Source organism: Danio aesculapii, chromosome 8 (assembly GCF_903798145.1).
Source record: "Danio aesculapii chromosome 8, fDanAes4.1, whole genome shotgun sequence".
Classification (NCBI taxonomy): domain Eukaryota; kingdom Metazoa; phylum Chordata; class Actinopteri; order Cypriniformes; family Danionidae; genus Danio; species Danio aesculapii.
In genome coordinates, this window is record NC_079442.1 from 22,115,418 (window position 1) to 22,134,877 (window position 19,460).

Sequence of the window (19,460 nt, forward strand, 5' to 3'; positions counted from 1 at the left end):
TCATATTAGCCCCTTCTGACACCAAATGATCAACTAGAAGTCAAGTTATTATTTGTTGTTCCTAAAACTTGGATAGGCAACAAGACTCAAAAATCCTTTTAATTAATTCACTCCAGACAGTGAAGGCTACATACAATCAAAACTTGTAAAGATGTTCTAATATAAAAAAGCAGACCTAAGCAATAAATCAGAACTGAGGTAATGTGTGCAACGTGAATCAGACTGCAGGAAAATGTGGCCCAAATCAAATTTTGTTTTTGGCACATTTGCTTTATTCATGACAATGTAAATAGCACAAACCACGTGGAATCTCAACTTTTCAATTCTGATCTGAGTCTCTTTCATATGTTGTCGTAAACCAGACATATCAAGCAATGCAACCTAAGTGTAAACAGTCATATCCAAATTCATGCAACTTCTACGTCACTCTAGACCAGAGATGCCCAAAGTAGGGCCTGTGGGCCAAAGTTGGCCCACTGTGACCTTTGATTTGGCCCACCATTCCATCTGAGAAGTGAGAAGGATGGAGAGGGTCGGGGCTGATACCTTTAAAAGAGATCGTCATTTCTTATTTGACGTAACCTATTTTGTTAGTTTTATTTCTGAGCTACAAAAAAGCTAGCTGAAATGAAATGTTTCAATTAGAAGTTGTAAATGAATCAGATTTTTTAAAATGTAAACAATGTCACTCGACCGATAGAGAACTAGACATCGGTGAGCAAATCAAAGCAAAAACTAGTGTAACTCCATTCTGTAGTAAATGAGATTGTTTTTGCATTTACTGTAATAGTTTCATTATAAAATGTTAAAGAATTGTGCTGTATTAGTTCATATAATGCAATGTTTTCTAGTTATTTATATATATTATTAAATAAATTAGGAAATAACCCATGGCAACTGTATTTACCTTCGGCCCACTAGCCTCAATCAAGCTTGGTTTTTGGCCCTTCATAAGAAAGTGTTTGGGCACCCCTGCTCTAGACCAACATTCTTTATATTTGTGTGCAAACTGTGAGTCACTGCAAAGGTTTTACATTCCGCGGATATGACAGACAGTTGAAGAGGTACAGTGGAGGGACAGCCAGGTCAACTCACATATATTACAGTATACTGACAGCTCCATACTAGCTAAACTTCATTCTGGGTCACACTGTTCATTTTAAAAACTTTGCTCTCTGACTCCTCGTCTTCATCCTCATTACCTGCACAGTATTGATCTTGCTTCCAAAGCACATCATTGTATCAATAAATATATAAACACAGACTATGGAGGTGTGCTTGTTATAGCTCTTTTGTCCAGTTTATATTAGCCACATTTATAAAATATCCAAATTAAATACAAAATTTAAATAGAGAATGCTTTTAGAGCGAGAAAGCAGCCTTGCTCTCCATTTACCTTCATTATATGGAGTAAAGCAGTAATAGGCTAATCAGACACATCTTTCAAGTATAACATGAGGGATTTGCTATAAACTGTGGATCATCAATATAAAACACAATATTGATTTTCACTCAGGTCACGAATAGACATTTATTGCTTTGTACAAGTGATATGTACACAATATGGAAAGAACATGTAAGGCCTCAGACCTGTGAAGTGATTTAGTTGGGCAGATGGTAAATCTACAGTACATAAATTATGAAGTCCAGATTTATTGTTATGAAGGATTAAACACGTGTTTGTTTCATTTTAAACCTGACTTAATCTAATGACAATACTCGCTATTCGGTACCTATTGATGCTAGTCTAACAGAGTCCGGCATTTAAATAAACTCCTATATCTATGCTATTCTTCTATTGCACATTCATGGAAATTATACGAACACATGAAGATACTGCAATGGCTTGATGATTATTTGTATTCTTGAGCATGCTTCAGTGAAATTTCCTAAAAAAGAATCTTCAACCGAAGACCTACAGTAAAAGGATTTGCTTGGAGGATTTGACAATGTGTGGTGTCCGTCAGCTGTGCAAACTACATGTACCTGAAGCACTTTTACCTAAATCTCCTAAATCTGTTGCATTGGTTTCAAGTTGGGAGAGACCTGTTTGGAGGAGAAAAAACAGAAATGTCAAAATGATGACCCTGAACTCAGATGTTACATTTCATCAAGCAAACATTCCAGGGCTGTATGTGTTGTTAAATATTAAGATGCTGGAAAGCGTTCTTTAATAAAAGTCATTTGTGTAATTCCAAAACTGTACCTCAAAGGGTGTTCCTGTGCATTTCTTGATGTCATCTGGCGTCAGACCCTCCCAAACCTCAATCAGGGTTAAACCTTTGTCCTTGTCCACATCAAACACGGCCTGGAGAAGACAGGAGAACAATGTGACCATGACAGAAGTGCCATCAGATGTGCAGCCATGTGGAAGTGAACTGCTCTGACCTTGAGGAAGTGGTCAGACGGAGTACAGAAATGCAATGTGGCCATAAAAATAAAAGCACAGGAAAAGGCACTTTGTGTGATGTGATAAAATGAAAAATAAAAAAAAATCTATTTACAAAAGAACCTGGAAGTTCAAACCTGGAAATATTTACACACATATACATATATAAAAAATACAAAAGAATGAATGAATGAATGAATATCCATCCATCCATCTATTTATATTTTGTTGAAGTCATAATTATTAGCCCCCCTGTTTATTTTTTTTCCAACACATTTCTAAACATAATAGTTTTAATAACTCATTTCTAATAGACAGTAACAAATATTTTACTAGGTATTTTTCAAGACACTTATATACAACCTAAAGTGACATTTAAAGACTTAACTAGCTGCAGGCCGAGTGCCTCAGTGTCCCACTGCTACACGTGTGATATTGCATTTATACAACAGTTTGACTGCATAGCCGTGTATATAAAAAAAGAAAATCAAACACAGAGAGTCTAAAAACTCTTGTATGAGGAACTACTTTCTTCCGCCATTCATTCACATCTGCAGCTGACGTCAGAACAGCAGAAATCGTTGCTACTTTACTATCGTCACTTTAGAGCTTTGGATTTGAATGATTCTCGAGCATAATATCTAAAGCAGGGGTGTGCAGACTTGGTTCTGGAGGGCCAGTGTCCTACATATTTTAGTTCCAACCCTAATTAAGGGTTTACCTGAATCAGCTAATCAAGCTCTTTCTAGGTAAACTAACATTTCCAGGCAAGTGTGTTAAAGGAGGTTGAAGCTTAACTATGCAGGACACTGGCCCTCCAGGACCGAGTTTGGACACCCCTGGTTTAAAGTGATGACAAAACAGGTGATTTTGCTGACATTTTAAGATTTTAAGGCTGAACGGCATGAAATGCCATCAGTCTACAGAGATTCCCCAGTATTTCTCTGTTGCAATCAGGAGATCACAATAATTACCCCTGAAAAAAAATAAAGCAGCGCAAAAACTAGCAGATTACTGTTGTGTTTGTGATAAGGAAAAATGCTAAAAACATGCCAAAAGTGACTCAGGGTTATACAAAGAGTGGCCGACGCAAAATACATACATTTCTTATATCCGAGTCCCATCTGACACCGAATACACTACAATTATATGTTATAAAATACAGCACAACATACAAAAGAGAGAGATCCACTTGTAAGGTCATTTATCAGTTTAATAATAATTTGATCAGCTGTAGTTCGAAATTTTAGCTTGTATCCTCTAAGGGCTTATTATGCGATCTCTGTCGCCATCTTGTGGATGAACAACGTCAACAGTCTTTGGTCTGCTAAATGACAGGTCAATGGCCACTGACGCTGTCTCTCTGAAATAATAAATATTTAAAATAGGCACTATGCTTATAAATAAACTGCATAGTTGCAATCTAAACAACTACATTCTAAACATCTATGTGGGTGGAGAAATAAACAAGAGTGAAGGGTTAAGAGGCTGGACAAATGCTGTTATTTGCAGTATATGGCACTGCTCTCAGTCGATTAGATTCAAGAATCAGACAGAACTATTGTATAAATAAATACTCAGTGTTAACTATTTAAGTCAGTGTACTATAACATACTGTATTCACTATAAGGGCGCACTCACACTATCCAAACCGTGTCCAGGCCTGTTTCCCGGATCATTTGAGAAGTGTGAGTGCTCTGAATCGGGCTCAGGTGGGGTTCAGTTGCCCGGCCCTGGCCCGGTTGGAAGAGGCGTGCCAAAGCACGGTTCACTTGGGCTCAGGCGCAGTACACTTGTAGTGTAAATGTGGATTTATTAATCATTCTTACTGTTCAATGACGCAAACCCCTCACTGCACGACAGCTGCACCTTTAGCAAACCTCCTAATTTCTGCAGCATGAGGACTTTATGATTGTTTATGAGCGTCAAAAGTTGCTGATCACTTCGGCGAAATATTAGACTGCGTGTCACTGCATCCCAAACGACAAACAATATAACTAAAGAAATCTCCACTGTGCTGAGCGAGAGTGCATCTTAAACTGAACAGTGCATCATCGATGACGTAAGCGTGCTCCGGCCCGAATGCAATGTGAGTGCAGGCCGTCGGGGGAGACGGAAGGGGGGACAAGCGTGCTTCAGCCCAGTTCAAGGCATCTGTATAGTGTGAGTACGCACTAAGTCAGTTGGATGATCTCAAGTCAAGCTTGTTTTCAATGCAGTTTCTGATAACACTTTCTATCAAGCTAATGCTCATAATTAATCATAACTTGATTTATTTATAATCAAATGTATTCATGAAGACAGAATAAAACATGTATTAAAACAACAGTTAAAGCTGCATTTATAATAGTGTTATTAATACTAGTGATGCTCTTCATTTGTAGTGTTTCTAAGAGGCTTATGCTCATAACGAGTTATAGCTCTGTTTATAATTATCTATAATAACACAGAAATTTTAATGCACACACACAATCTGTGAAAAAAGCTGAATATTTGATTAAATGCATTTTCAACCCATATTTAAAATTGTATACGATCTTTTGCTCAGCACATTTGTACTGAGCTCAAAAATACCTCATTTTTTCATACTAATCTTGCTCTAATTTAGATAATGTACTTTAAAATCAGCTCAGCTGAGAACATCTCACATGCACTACTAGGGGAGACATTGCTTTTTAATGTTCTCTATGTATTTCAGCTTACAGTGATTAAAAACAAACTGTTCTGAGACTGGGCTCAATCACAGTGTTAATATAATAACAAACAGTACAATACAGAATGCTGGGTTGTTTTTTGTTAGGTTAAATAATTTTTGTAATAAAATTTTAACCCAGCAATTGGGTTTATTCACATGTGACCCATAATTGTGCTAAAACAACCCAGCATTTTCAGAATGTATTGTTTTAAATAATATTTAACACACAATGTTGCTTGTAAAGACATAAAGGCCATTTGTTAAATCAAGACACGTAAAAAATCTGCATGACAATGACTTGCAAGAGGTCAAGCACATGCACTGTGCATGCTAAAGGCTACAAGTGAACCAAATCATGTATGTTCTCATGAAAGCAGCAGTCTGTTTTTAATGTTCAATGTGACCCAGAAACCTGTGGAGCACAACCTGCCACGGGCATCACGCTTGCCTTGAGCCTGCTGTCTCTATATCCTCTCTTCCACCTCAATGAGAGCCTCTAATTGCTGGAGGATTTGCTCTGCTGTGTAACAATGCAGCCGATAGGATTAATCCACCTGTCCCAGTCTTAAACTCTGACAGTCCTCCCCCTAAAAAAAAAAAAACCAAATCTTTCTCTCCTTAGAGATTGTGCTGCATGCTTGTTTGTTGTGGTTGTTGTTTTTTCCAACAATCAGGGGAAGGCAAATTGAACAGTCAAATGCGGCAAGATGGATGGAGTAATCACATCACAGCTTGCCAGCAATGTTTATATAAAAACTTCCATCGCTGGAGATATGTGTGCCGCTGAGATGACAAGAGGCAAATTGGCTCAGAAAGCCGCTTTTAGAATCATCTGCGTTTTTACAAAGGAGTGTTTGCTGCAATTTATTTGTTCAAATTCTATGACAAAGCCACATACTGTATTAAAAGCCACTAATAATAAAAATGAGCACACCAATAAACATATAAAACACATATAGCTATTAAAAAAATAAGATATCGCCTGAAAATTGGCTTTTTTTTCTGCATTTATACTTGATTTGTTTTATTGTATCAAGGTCTGACAACATTCCTTCCATATTTGAAATAATACTATTGTTAATTGGAACATTTTCATAAATTTGCTGACTGAAAATTAAGGTTATTCCACCAGATATTAATCTTTTAATTACTCTATTGTACTGTATTGAAACTCTTGTATTGTTTTTTTCCACAAATAAATGCAAACATGACTAAAACATGGCACCTTTTTGCTATTTTATACAGTTGTATTAAAAAAAGAATGCTGTATTTATTAATAACCACTGTTATTACCTATTGAGACAAATATGCACTGCAAATGATTTACTTGTGGATGTAGTAGTGTACTAGAAAAACTACTGACCCAACCGCTGAGTCATTTGTGCAGTTTTCCCTGAATAATTGGCTAATGCATTAAAAGGTGTTCAAAATAACAGTGTGGAGTTTAATAAAGGAATACATTTATTCTCTGAAAAAAACATTAATCGTCCTTTATTGAGGTGGAAAGTCAGCAATGTGTCAAACATTGCTAAAAAATATGTATAAATGTTTTGTTGTGTGAAATAGGTCGTTCCAATACAAATATTATTCAGAAGAACAACATAATTCATGTAAAAGGTTGATTTATATGATTGGAAAATCATATAAATTCTAAGGTAATCTAAAACTTCCTAAAATTCTATAAAGTGGCAACAAAAACCTGAAATATGTGGAACAATACAAGCAACTACAGTTAAAACTGATCAAAGAATAGTCAGAGTGGCAAAGATACAGCAAATTATTACTTTAAGAAACATCAAAGATGGTATGAAATTACCTGTAAGTACAGTTACAGACAGAAGACGTTTGATGTAGGCTCAGTTGTCAGCAAGAAGCCTCCATCAAGCACCATTGTTGAAAAAGAAAATGGCATATGCAAAATCAGGAAAAAATTTGACAGTACAAATGGCTGTTTCTTGATCTAGTGGTCATTGACAGTATGTCAGACAACCCCCAGGTACACAATTCAAGTACACTGAAGACATGGTATGGTTTTCTTTGGCATTGGGCCTATTGATTTTTTACCAAGTTTTATGGATCAGTTTGAATATATCAAGATACTTGATGAAAATATGTTATATTATGCTGAAGGAAATTCCCCCAAGACTAAAAAATGTCCCCAAAATTAGTGTTTCCGCAACACAATGAGTTGCCAAACACACAAGTATGTGACAGGCATGTGATCAGCCGAGCAGAAAAAAGGAGGAAGACAATATAAATATATATATATATATATATATATATATATATATATATATATATATATATATATATAATATATATATATATATATATATATATATATATATATATATATATATATATATATAGTTTAAATAATATTAGTAATAATAATTCTACAAATAAATAAATATTCTTTATAGAAATATTTGTTATTGGTCACACAATTTAAGTATCTTTTTTTTCCAGTTTAAATGTTTAGCAGTTTAATAGTCACCTAAATAATGTTTAATAGGTTTATAAATGTCGGGACAGATCCACACCACTGCTAGATGGTGCCACTAAATCAGTTCTCTTGCGTCCAAAGAATTCTCTGTAATTTAGTGACTCTTTATTCCACTCGATAAATAAACTACTAGTCAGTCAACAAATCCAACTGTAAAAATATTAAGTCCAGGTAAATTGAGTAGCCTAATATGCTTTAACATTCCACCCTGAAAATATATATCATGCTTTGCTAAAAAGAGATGATCACTTTCACTTTCCTTCAGCGTAGTCCCAGTTTTAAATAGGTTTAATTATGAATTACATTTTTAATTTTATGAATTAATTACGAAATACATTTTTTAAATTTGTTATTATCATCTAAACAATTTCATGACAATTTCAGGAGTTCCATTTCAAGAGTTCCCACTTAGATATGCTTAGCGTTTAAAGCAGGTTTGGCATGCTGTCTCGGGAGAGAACCCTGAGCTCGGAGATATTTGAGCCCAGGGCTCCCGCCCAGTCAATAAGCATATCAGGAGATCTGAGATCAGGTAGGTCTCGAGAGCTCCCCCTTCAGAAAAGGGAGGAAAAGGATGGGGTGGAAGGGGGGATTCTTCCAAACGAAGATAGAGCAGTAGGAAGAAAATAATCTATTTATAGTAAACTAGGATCGCTCTGATTGGATTATTACTGATTACAGATGAGTGGCCAGTCGTGCTCAATCATATCACGTGCTCCTCTCGAAATTAGTTTATGAAACTTCACTTCAGGTGCTAAGCTGTAGCACTGAATAAATGTGAGCACGCATTCAAATAGGTTTCATGATCTTGCATATTCTTGCGGCTTCGTCATACACGCACATTATAGGACTACACAATGTCAGTATACCTGAATGACATTCAGAATGAAGCAGTTACTGCTCCTTGTGCACAATGATGAGCAATGAAGGTGCAAACTATCAATTAGGTCTTCTGCTTTGATAATGATGAACCTCACAGAGACAATTAAATCTATGTTAAGTAAAATTTAAAATTTACAATACCAATGGCTATACAAATAAATGTTAGTTCAGTAATTTAATAATAGTGCCACCTAGTGGTCATGCGTTATAAACCCTTAACTAACAATTAATAATGAATCTTCCGGAATGGCTAATAAATGTTGCTTGCATAGGTTTATTGTGGTAAAATTGCTTTCAAATTATTCCTTGGGTCATGCCAAGAACATTGATACCAAACTTGCCATATTTGTGCAAACTTCCTATGCGCCATATTAATTTTGTTCAAAAACATTCTTTTGCAAACTCCTCCTCGACCGTTGATGCAATTTTCACCAAATTTGATCATCTTCAGACCATGCTGAGCAAAAGTTACTGAAATCATATCGATCAGCAAAATGGTTATCATGTACAGCATCGACAAATGTGCAAGCATGATGTCAAAGTGCATCTGAGGCCGCGACTCTTCAATGCTTAATCATATTGACACTGAACTTTAGATGAGTCATTGGCAACTCACAATGACTCTAACACATAAATCTGGTAATAGCGCCACTTACTGGTCAGGAGTTATAAATGATTCACTATATCAATAATGAATCAGAAATTTGCTAATAACTTTAGACTAGGGTTGAGCCGATAGACGATGCCATCGCCGATGGCCGATAGACAACACGATGCTGAGCCGGCATCGCAGATTCTCCGCCCCGCCACCGTCGCAAACATGCTCGCATAAAATACACACTTAAGCCCCACTTACACTAATACATCTTAGTTTTAAAATGGAATTTTAGAACAAACATGATCCACATCCACACTGTGTTTTACCTAGCATTTCTGAACAGCCCTCCGTCCGCTGAAAACGCACATTACTTGACCACACACACACACACACACACACACACACACACACACACACACACACACACGCTGTCATGCGCTCGTCGTCTTAGCTCCAGAGAGCAGTGCACGTTGAACAGGCCATCAAGGATGTACCGCTGGATTGCGTCTCACAATAGTTGTTAAACATGAAATTTAATTAATTTTGTCTCTATCTAATGACTCCTTGGTTTTTTGAATCTATCAGGTAACGTGTCACTGCGTCAGTACACTGCTTCAATCTTTCACTTTCACACTTGTACTTAGTAATTTTAGTGAAAACCTCAGATAGTGTTGGTTGTGCACCTTTTTTACCAACCAAGTCTGTCGACGCCATTATAACGACACAGATCGCTCTGCCTATTTATGCCAGAGTCCAGCGGAAAAAAGTGATTGACAGGTGGTAATTTGTGTGTAACTTATCTTTATTTATTTATGATTTGGTTATGTGGGTCAGGTAGTTGAAACGGTAGGCTATAAACAATTAATTCGTAATGAATTAAATAATTATTCATAAATAATTAATTCACCTCCACCTATGACGTCGTCCATCGCAATGTTTCACATTAGACATCGTACGATGCCAAATTGGTCGACATCGCCCAACCCTACTTTAGACTGCATATGTTTGATCTCAACTTATTCATTGGGTCATGTCAAAAACATTGATACCAAATATGCTCTATTTGGCTAAGCTTCCTGTCCACCATATTGATTTTGTTCAGAAAATTCTTTTGCAAACTCCTCCTAGACCATATTCCGAAATTTCACCAAATTTGACTGGGATCATTGTCAGACCATGATGACCAAGTGTTATAAAATTTGTGTCAGTAGGTGAAATGGTTTTTGTTTACGGCACCAGCACATGTGCTCAAATGTGGTCATTTTGGCTCTGAACTGCTTGGCCCCTTAATTGCTGCTTGCAGCTATTTTTTTTAATAGATTGACATTATATTAACATGCATAATTCATAATATCTATTAATACTTTGATGTCAAATTGAATGTGTAATGTTTTCACTATATTTGAAATACAGAAACACAAACTATTTAAAAATATTTGAACTTTTTTTTTTAAACAATTGCACTTGTTCATATTTGATTTAAAATTATATAAGTTAAAATAAAGATGTTATAATTCTTTATAGACTTATTCTCATGATATCAAAGCAAGGCATGAATCAGATCCAGTTTCATTAGCTATTAAACTGGCCTCGGGGTCTTGAAGAACATGAGGGTTAAACTAAAGGTTTCTCTTCTTCCCAATGCAGAAGCTCAGCTTGTTAGTCTGACAGACAGGGGTTGTGTTGAACAGCAGGGTGACACGACAAACACAGGCCGAACAGAAGGTGGTGGCAGTGTAGCTGGAGACGTCTAACCTTTTCGAAACGCTGACAGAATCCTTTCATTGGAAACCACGTTGTGTAATTGTTACAAAAGCAAATGCTGGCATAGCATACAAAGAGGAGGTGAGGGTGAGAGAGAAGAGGAGGGCGGCATGTAGGACTGCTGTTATAAAGTCCAGAGATACTGCTGGCGAGATGAGAAGCCAGATCTACAACAGCTAGCAGCAGTCCATAAAACCCAGCTGAGAGACTCTATGAACAGCTGCATCTGTCTGGAGAGATTGAACCTTCTCATATGGTTTCTTAAAGAGATAGTTCGCCCAAAAATAAACTGTTTCTTTTATGGCAGTGCAATATGGCAATATATATCGTATGAACACAATAGCATGTTTATCTTTCAATATTGTCTATGTCGTTTATTTTCTGGTGTCACAAAATACATTGTTTACGGTAATCTTTTTCATCATTTATATTAGTGCAACATTATGAGGATGCAGACAGAAACATGAATAACAGCATTATGACAAAGTACAAAAGAATGAATGAAATGTTTACATGTTTATTTACAGAGTTTTGTTTTTTCGGTTGGTCCTGTAATCATTCATTTTTTAAGATTTATTTTATGTTTTTACATTTGTAATCAAATATTTGTCCTGGAGTTCTAAAAGTGAGAAATAGGATCACAAAATGAGTACATTTATGAGTATATACTTTATAACGTTTTTTTTTTTTTAACATGTGTCAATATACATTGTATTATTATAACAATTAATTAATTGAATTTTCAGGAATGGTACTATATCGAGATGACTAATATGAAATGATAGGAGATTCCGGTCATATCACTCTATTTTGGTTATTCACAACATGCACTGCGACAAGAAGCTTCCACTAAAGCAGGGGTGTCCAAACTCAGTCCTGGAGGGCCAGTGTCCTGCATAGTTCAGCTACAACTTCCTTCAATACACCTACCTAAGAGCACCTCGTATACCTAGAAAGAGCTTGATTAGCTGGTTCAGGTGTGTTTAATTGGGGTTGGAACTAAAATAAGCAGCACACTGGCCCTCCAGGACCGAGTTTGCACACCACTGCTTTAGATATTATTAATGTGATTAATTTAATGTGACGTTGTAAATACTGTAATGTTTCATTTATTTCACAGATGGATTGTTTCACTTCATAAGCCTTAAATGTATCGCTAGAAGCCTCAGGTAATAATATTGTTGTGCCCGTTCATTTTTTTTTTGACTCTCGAAGTGCTCAGAGCTGTTGACTTGCACTTACTTATGAATCAAGGACCACTTGAAAGGGGGCTAAAAGTTCTTCTTGCTTCATACAATTCTGGATAAAATCTGTTATGAAATTCTGGATAAAAAAATAAAAAGAAATTTTGAAAAACATTAAATGGGAAGCTAAATCTGTCTGTGAATGGTGGAATGAATTAAAAAAGTCAGTGAATCATTATTTTCACAGATTCGCTCAAGACTGCTAATTCATTCTGAATTCAAGCAAATTCAAAAAGACCAATTCGTTCAGAAAACAAACGCTGCTGTGTGTTGCTTGAAGTCATATTGATAGCATTAGCTAGTTAGATAGCGTTAGATATGTTTCCATACAATTATTTTTATACGCATTTTGGAATATCACTTAAACATTTTTTTATTGGAAAGCCAAGCTGTGGATGAATTTTGAAAATACACATGAAATATGTGTACATGTATATACATACACTACCTAACAAAAGTCTTGTCATCGATCCCAGTTGTAAGAGCAACAAATAATAACTTGACTTCTAGTTGATTATTTGTAAAAATGTACCAGAAATTAGATTTTTCAGATGCACCATCTGTTGAACTGCATCCCAATCATCACGAATACTGCAAAACACCCAAGATTCTCACAGATATCAGTCAAGTTTGGTGAAGGAAAAATCATGGTTTGGGGTTACATTTAGTATGGGGGCGTAAGAGAGATCTGCAGAGTGGATAGCAACATCAACAGCCTTAGGTATGAAGACATTTGTGCTGCCCCTTACATTACAAACCACAGGAGAGGGCAAATTCTTCAGCAGGATAGCGCTCCTCACACTTGAGCCTTCACATCAAAGTTCCTGAAAGCAAAGAAGGTCAAGGTGCTCCAGAATTGGCCAGCCCAGTCACCAGAAATGAACATTATTGAGCATGTCTTAAATAAGATGGAGGAGGCATTGAAAATGACCTCTGGAAGTCCTGCGAGAATGCTTTGTTTGCCATTCCAGATGACTAAATTATTATATAATAATAATTATTCATAATAATTATTCAAAATCAAGGCATGATCATATTTTATTTTAATAAAATAAGTGTAACCTAGAGGCCTTTGCCTTTCATATAAGCCACTTTTGATAACAAATGATCACCAAGAAGTCAAGTTATTTGTTGTTCCTAAAACTTGGATAGCCTACAAGACTTTTGTCAGGTAGTGTATGTATGTGCACAACTGAGGAAAAACTTTTTATCCAATAAGAAAAAAATACACATAAACTGTGATGGAAACACATTTTCCTAATAAATTCGTCAAAAAAAAAAATAGTTTCAACAGATCGTGTAATATGGACACAAAGGAAGGCACTAATGGACAAACCAAGCGGCAACCTCCCTCTCTCCCTCATGAAGTCAATATGGAAGTTACTGAAACTGCAATTCATCGAATCGCCTTTGAACAGCTGGAGTTCCTGAAGCCAGCCCCCACTGACTGCAATGCTAACTTTGCCAATTTTACAGCTGATAAAAACATTTTTACAGTCTGGTACAACAGATGGTTCTTCACTGACACTCCGCCTCTTTTTCCTTGTTTGTTAAAGGTTTGGTAACCCCCGGTTGGTGCGATGACACGCGAACAAAATGGCAATGGTTGACCACGCCTACTTGTAGCTTCATTTGCGCTCTTTAGAAACCTATGGGTGACGTCATGGATACTACGTCCATATCTTTTACGGTCTATGGGACAAACCAGCAGATCGTCCACACTGTAAAACATCTAAAATGTTGTTTTAGTCATCAAAGCAGTTCACTATAATTAACTTCCAGCGTCTTGAGTTGCTTGAGTCTCATTCAATTGTCTTTTTGATATTTGGCACCAATTTATCAGGAAGTGGCGATTTTGTTCTCTTTGACTCATCACATGGAAACGGTGCTTTATTTGCAAATGTTTTACGCGATATTTCAGTTTTATGGATCTTTGGATGTAAAATAGCTTTTATGTGTTCAGCTGGATTTATTGAAATGCACTCAGAATGACTAAAAACAAAATTGTACTGTTGTTTCACTTCTATTGATGCACTGAGCAGCAATACTGGATTCTGAAGTCAAGGTTGTTGAGATTCCAGGTCACAATTCCCACATGAGGGGGCATTCAAGTCAAAAATTCTTCATTTCCATGTACAAATGTAATGCACCATTAGTCTTCACTAAGTTTCCCAGCTCTCTGAATCTAGGCCATGTGGTCGAGCTGCTAATATTATTAAGCAACATTCACATTAAGGAGCTCTGGATCTGAAAAAAAAAACGGTCAATATGTAATGTCGCTCCGATCAGGAGATTTGATTAGGGTTGGTCCAATAATTGAATTTCCATTTTCCACTGCCTATGTGCAGTGTCATAACAATTCATCATGTCCCCTTATGTCTTTGTACATGTGTTAAGAGAAAAGAGCAAAGCCATTTTCACAGCTTTTCTCTGTGTTGACTGAAGTTTTATCCGAGACTGATTCGGTATATTGATGAAGTGATAAGCTGCTGAATAGATGACATTTATTCTTCACCAGAGGAGACTGGGTGGACACGGTGTGGGCTGTTGATTAAAGCAGCCTCCTAATGTACAAAGGATGAAATCAATGACTCTTGTAAATCAAAACCCACCTTTTCTGTGATTATACGGTCCACACACTGCTTTCCGGTCAGAGGCAGATTGCACTTCTCCATAATCTTGTGTTTGCCACCCTACAAAACACATCAAATAACAAAAAGATTCATTAACTAACAAGCTAACGATACATATAAAAATGTATTTACATTTATGTATACGTATTTACATTTACGTATTCCATATTATTCAGTTCCCTCAACCATCAGGGTTGATCGAAATTCATGATCTAAGAATTCACTCCCTTTTAGTTCATTATAATGACTTGCCAAAACTTCATAAGCTTTCATAAAAATCTTCAACACACAAAAAACACAATCCTATCATATCATCACTCATTAAGTGTATTTATCCTTATAAATGAAGAACAATTTTTTGATTCAACATACTCTAAATGCACAATTAAATATGGCATTTGAACTTGAATAAAATGCATAGATAAGAAACAGATTTATACAACTGTTCTGTCTGCTCATATAATACATATCATGTCCAATAATGTTTATGTAATACTCTGTATTTTTTGGTACGTTAACATGCTCATAACTTCTTTCTACATAAAACAGAGTTTAAATGTGTATATTTTTATGAGAAAAAAAACTAATTAACAGGACATTCTAATTCTATTTGTTAAAAAAAACTAAATTTAAAGCTATTATATTTATTTTAATTTGGAAAAAATATTTGTTTTTTGTATTGTGTATATATACTATATTTAAATAATGTTTATGTAATTATTTGTGTAATAGTTTGTATCTGCGAACATGCTCAGGCTCATTTCTGCATTCATACGCATACTGTACACGCTGTACAGTATGCATATTTGCAACTATACATACTGTACAGTTGTGGTCAGAATCATAGCAGTGTTGAAAAAAGTTTTAAAAGCTCATTTTTTATATATTTTTATTTTAATACATGCCAAAACATTGGGAAGACTCAACAATCTAATTTTACATATAATATTACTTTACAGAAAGTGAAGAAAAACCAATATTAGGGTCTGAATTGTTCCGTAAAAAGTCTAATATTTACTATATTATAAATGCTTGAAATGTAGCTTTCTTGTGACTAACAAATAATATTTAGTTTTATAACCATCTGAGAACTGCTTAACATCAATGTTATATGGTATTGACCAAATACTGGCACCTTTAAACAGGTACTACTCACCTCTATGTTTCTTGTTTTTTTTTTTCATTTCCCAATTTTTCTATTGGGTTAAGTTCTGGGGACTGGGCTTGCCACTCAAAATTTTTAATCTTGTTGGTCTGGAACCAAGATGCTGCTTGTTTACTGGTGTGTTTGGGGTCATTGTCTTGTTGAAACACTAATTTCAAGGGCATTCCCTTTTTGGTATATAGGGCAACATGACCTGTTTAAATATTTTGTTGTCTGATGAAATAATTGCTTTCTTGACATTAACTGAACTAATATTTAGTTGTATAACCATGTATTCTAAGAACTGCTTCACATCTGTGTTGCATGGATTTGACCAACTGGCACCTTTGAACAGATACTACACAGCACAGTTCCTCTGCATTTCTTGTTCTTTTTTGTTTGTTTGTTTGTTTGTTTAACCTCAAAAACATTTTTATGTTAGCTCACAATTTTTATATTGGGTTAAGGTCTGGGAACTGGGCTCGCCACTCCATAATGTTAATCTTGTTGGTCTGGAACCAAGATGCTGCTTGTTTACTGGTGTGTTTGGGTCAATGTCTTGTTAAAACACTAATTACAAGGGCATTTCCTCTTCGGCATAGGGCAACATGACCTGTTTAAATATTCTGATGTACTCAAATTAATCCATGACCCCTGGAATGCAGTAAATAGGCCCAACAAAGTAGCAGGAAAAGCATCACCTAATATTTACTATATTAACTCAACAATGCTTGAAGATTTAGCTTTCTTGACATTAACTGAACGAATATTTAGTTGCATATAAACATATATTCTGAGAACTGCTTCACATCTGTGTTGCATGGATTTGACCAACTTCTGGCATTTTTATGTCAGCCCACAAGTTTTCTATTGGGCTATGGTCTGGGTACTGGGCTCGCTACTCCATAATGTTAATCTTGTTGGAAAGAACCAAGATGCTGCTCGCTTACTGGTGTGTTTGGGGTTGTTGTCTGGTTGAAATAATTTCAAGGGCATTTCCACTTCGGTATCAGACAACATGACCTCTTTAAGTATTCTGATGTACTCAAATTGCTCCATGAACTCTGGAATATGATAATTAGGCCCAAAACTGTAGTAGGAGAAGCATACCCATATCATGATGCTTGAGTCACCATGCTTCACTGTCTTTACAGTATACAGTGGATTGAATTCCATGATTGGGGGTCTGATAATATATGATAATACACTAAACCATTTTTTTCTTCATGTTTTGATTTAGAACTGAATGTTTAATGTTCCCATTGCATTTACACATATTGAAATAAAAGTTATTATGAGTTTGAAATCCATTACGTCCAATATATGTTAATGGATTTTGAATATATACATTTAAAAGATACTGTTCGTCAATGTCAATTCTGCATGGTCTGGAATAAAAAGTAAAAAAGGCATCCTCCAATACATTTTAATGGGTGTACAACCCTGTCATCCACTCAGCAGCCCATGGGTACAGAAAACACTCTCCGCTCACAGCGCGCATCATCATTGGTAATGGATACACAGGCCCTGCTGACTCCATGTGCTGCTGGATCTGGGGATAATAATTAGAGAGCTGATGGCGGTTAATTCTCCTCATCCCACCAGGGGCAGGCAGCTGGTCCTGTTAGCCTTCCCACAGGCCATGAGCACAGCACAGCAGCTGCATCCTTCTAAGGCCATCTCTCTTGCCTTTCACTCCATCTCTGCCTCGACCGTCATAATCGACACCATCCGTGACCTCAGAATAAATGTAAGCATATTTTGGCAGATGGGAACACTGAACTCTGACACAGATTATCGAACAGTGGTGTCCAAAGCTGAGTGTCTGAATGACTTTTTTTTTTACTGCCTGCCACTAGATTTATAATAACAGACAGCATGAAGATTTGATTTGAGGCATCTGTTTTACAGCATATAGTGAATGGGACCTACAAACCGCTATAGTGCAGCATATGCTACTGAAGATGAAGCTAAAGAAGAGTTTAAAGGAATAGTAAAGAGTACCGCATGCCATTTCAAACGGTTTGCTGTCAAAGATTTTTTAAAAGCTCTTTCCTTTGAATGACATTTCATAGTGGCTGTCAAGCTGAAAAGACTGCCACAAAAGCAGAAGAAAAGTAGGCCATGTGACTCAAGCTGTATATGCTCAGAAGCTATATAAAGATATTGTATGGCTTCAGAATATAAAGAAAATCTATAATAAATTTTAATCCAATTTTTTTTGTTGTAAGAATGCCCTGATATTTATGCTGCTGCTGATACCTTTAGGTTGGCTATTATGTTCAAGCTTTTGTTCTATTTATACAATGTTTACACCAAATTCTGACCTTAAAATCTGAATACTGACTAACAACCACGCCATATTTAAAGCTCCTTAAAGAGTTAGTTCACCCATTCATGTTCTGAATTACTCACCCTCACGTCATTTTAAACTCCCGAGACCTTAATTTGTCTTCAAAACACAAATTTAGATATCACATTAAAGTTGTTATTTTTGTTTTATGTGTACACTAAAGGATTCTCGTTGCTTGATAGTATTCAGATTGCACCACTAAAAGCAAACAGTATGTCTTGAGGATGTACCTTTGGAATATGTTCCTGTCTATGGAGGATGATGAAGCTCTCAGATTTTACCTAAAATATCTTAAAGGTGCAGTATGCAAGTTTGACACCCAGTGATTAAACTAGGTATTGCACGCCTGGTTCAAAACATGCAAGCGCAGGTTGCTAGATTGACGACATCAGTTTGTTTAACTATGAAGCCTAAAGGCTGACTTAAATCGTGTTCTAAATAAAAGCAACGGCATGTGATAGAAGGAATATTTTCCATAATAAAAGGAAAACTTTTTGTCCAAACCAACACTTTAAATTTATATTTTAGAAATGGCTTCGATTTCTCACAGGTGAACAACAGGATAAACTGACAGTTTACCTCAGGTACACCTCATGTGCTTTATTCAGTGTTAAATGATGAAAATCTGTGTTTGAATGGCATTTTACATGACATTTATTACCATACTACTGAAAGCTGCAGCAGATAGTTCACCTCAGAACACTAAAACTGAACTTTAGAACTGTGACTCCGTGCAAGAAAAACATATCAGTGATTCAGCATCTACATTGAATTATGTTAAAGAGGTTTACTATGTATTAATTTGTTTATAAACCTTGTAATTTTGTTGAAGTGCAGTGAGTGCACTATTCTGTGTCTCTGAATGGCTGTATTAAAATTTTTGTCATGTTTCGTCTGGTGCAAACAGCCAAATTGCTTATCAATGCAATTCTTATGACGTAGCGTGTTGTTATGACACAGGGTTGCAATGTAACCTCACCGTTAGGGCTGTGCGAAATCGAATTGAGTTGAAATCGAATCGCAGTTGCGATTTGAAATGTTGTGATTAGCTAAATCGCAAGAGGCTGCGATATGAAATATAATATTTAACTTCCCCCGCTCAGAGCAAATGCATGACGGCTGTCTGTGTGTGACAGTCTTACTAGCCAATTGAGTGAGCACACTTTCGCTCTGCCCAATCACAATTGCACAACCGAACTATGTGGAACGCCCACAATAAAAACAAACAAACAAACAAACAAACAAACAAACA

The 19,460-nt window shown here is 36.1% G+C and overlaps 1 protein-coding gene across 2 annotated transcripts in view; it reads right to left on the minus strand.

Moving 5' to 3' along the window:
- Positions 1–1,501: 1,501 nt before the first annotated feature.
- The window catches only part of oxct1a (3-oxoacid CoA transferase 1a), a 154,988-nt gene continuing 137,029 nt past the window's right edge, over positions 1,502–19,460 (minus strand). For both annotated transcript variants that reach the window (XM_056463412.1, XM_056463410.1), the window contains exons 15-17: positions 14,691–14,771; positions 2,207–2,308; positions 1,502–2,046 (exon numbers count right to left, since the gene is read on the minus strand). In XM_056463412.1, coding sequence (XP_056319387.1) covers positions 2,011–2,046; positions 2,207–2,308; positions 14,691–14,771 — 219 coding nt within the window. In that variant the 3' untranslated portion in view covers positions 1,502–2,010. The remainder of the gene's footprint in view (positions 2,047–2,206; positions 2,309–14,690; positions 14,772–19,460) is intronic.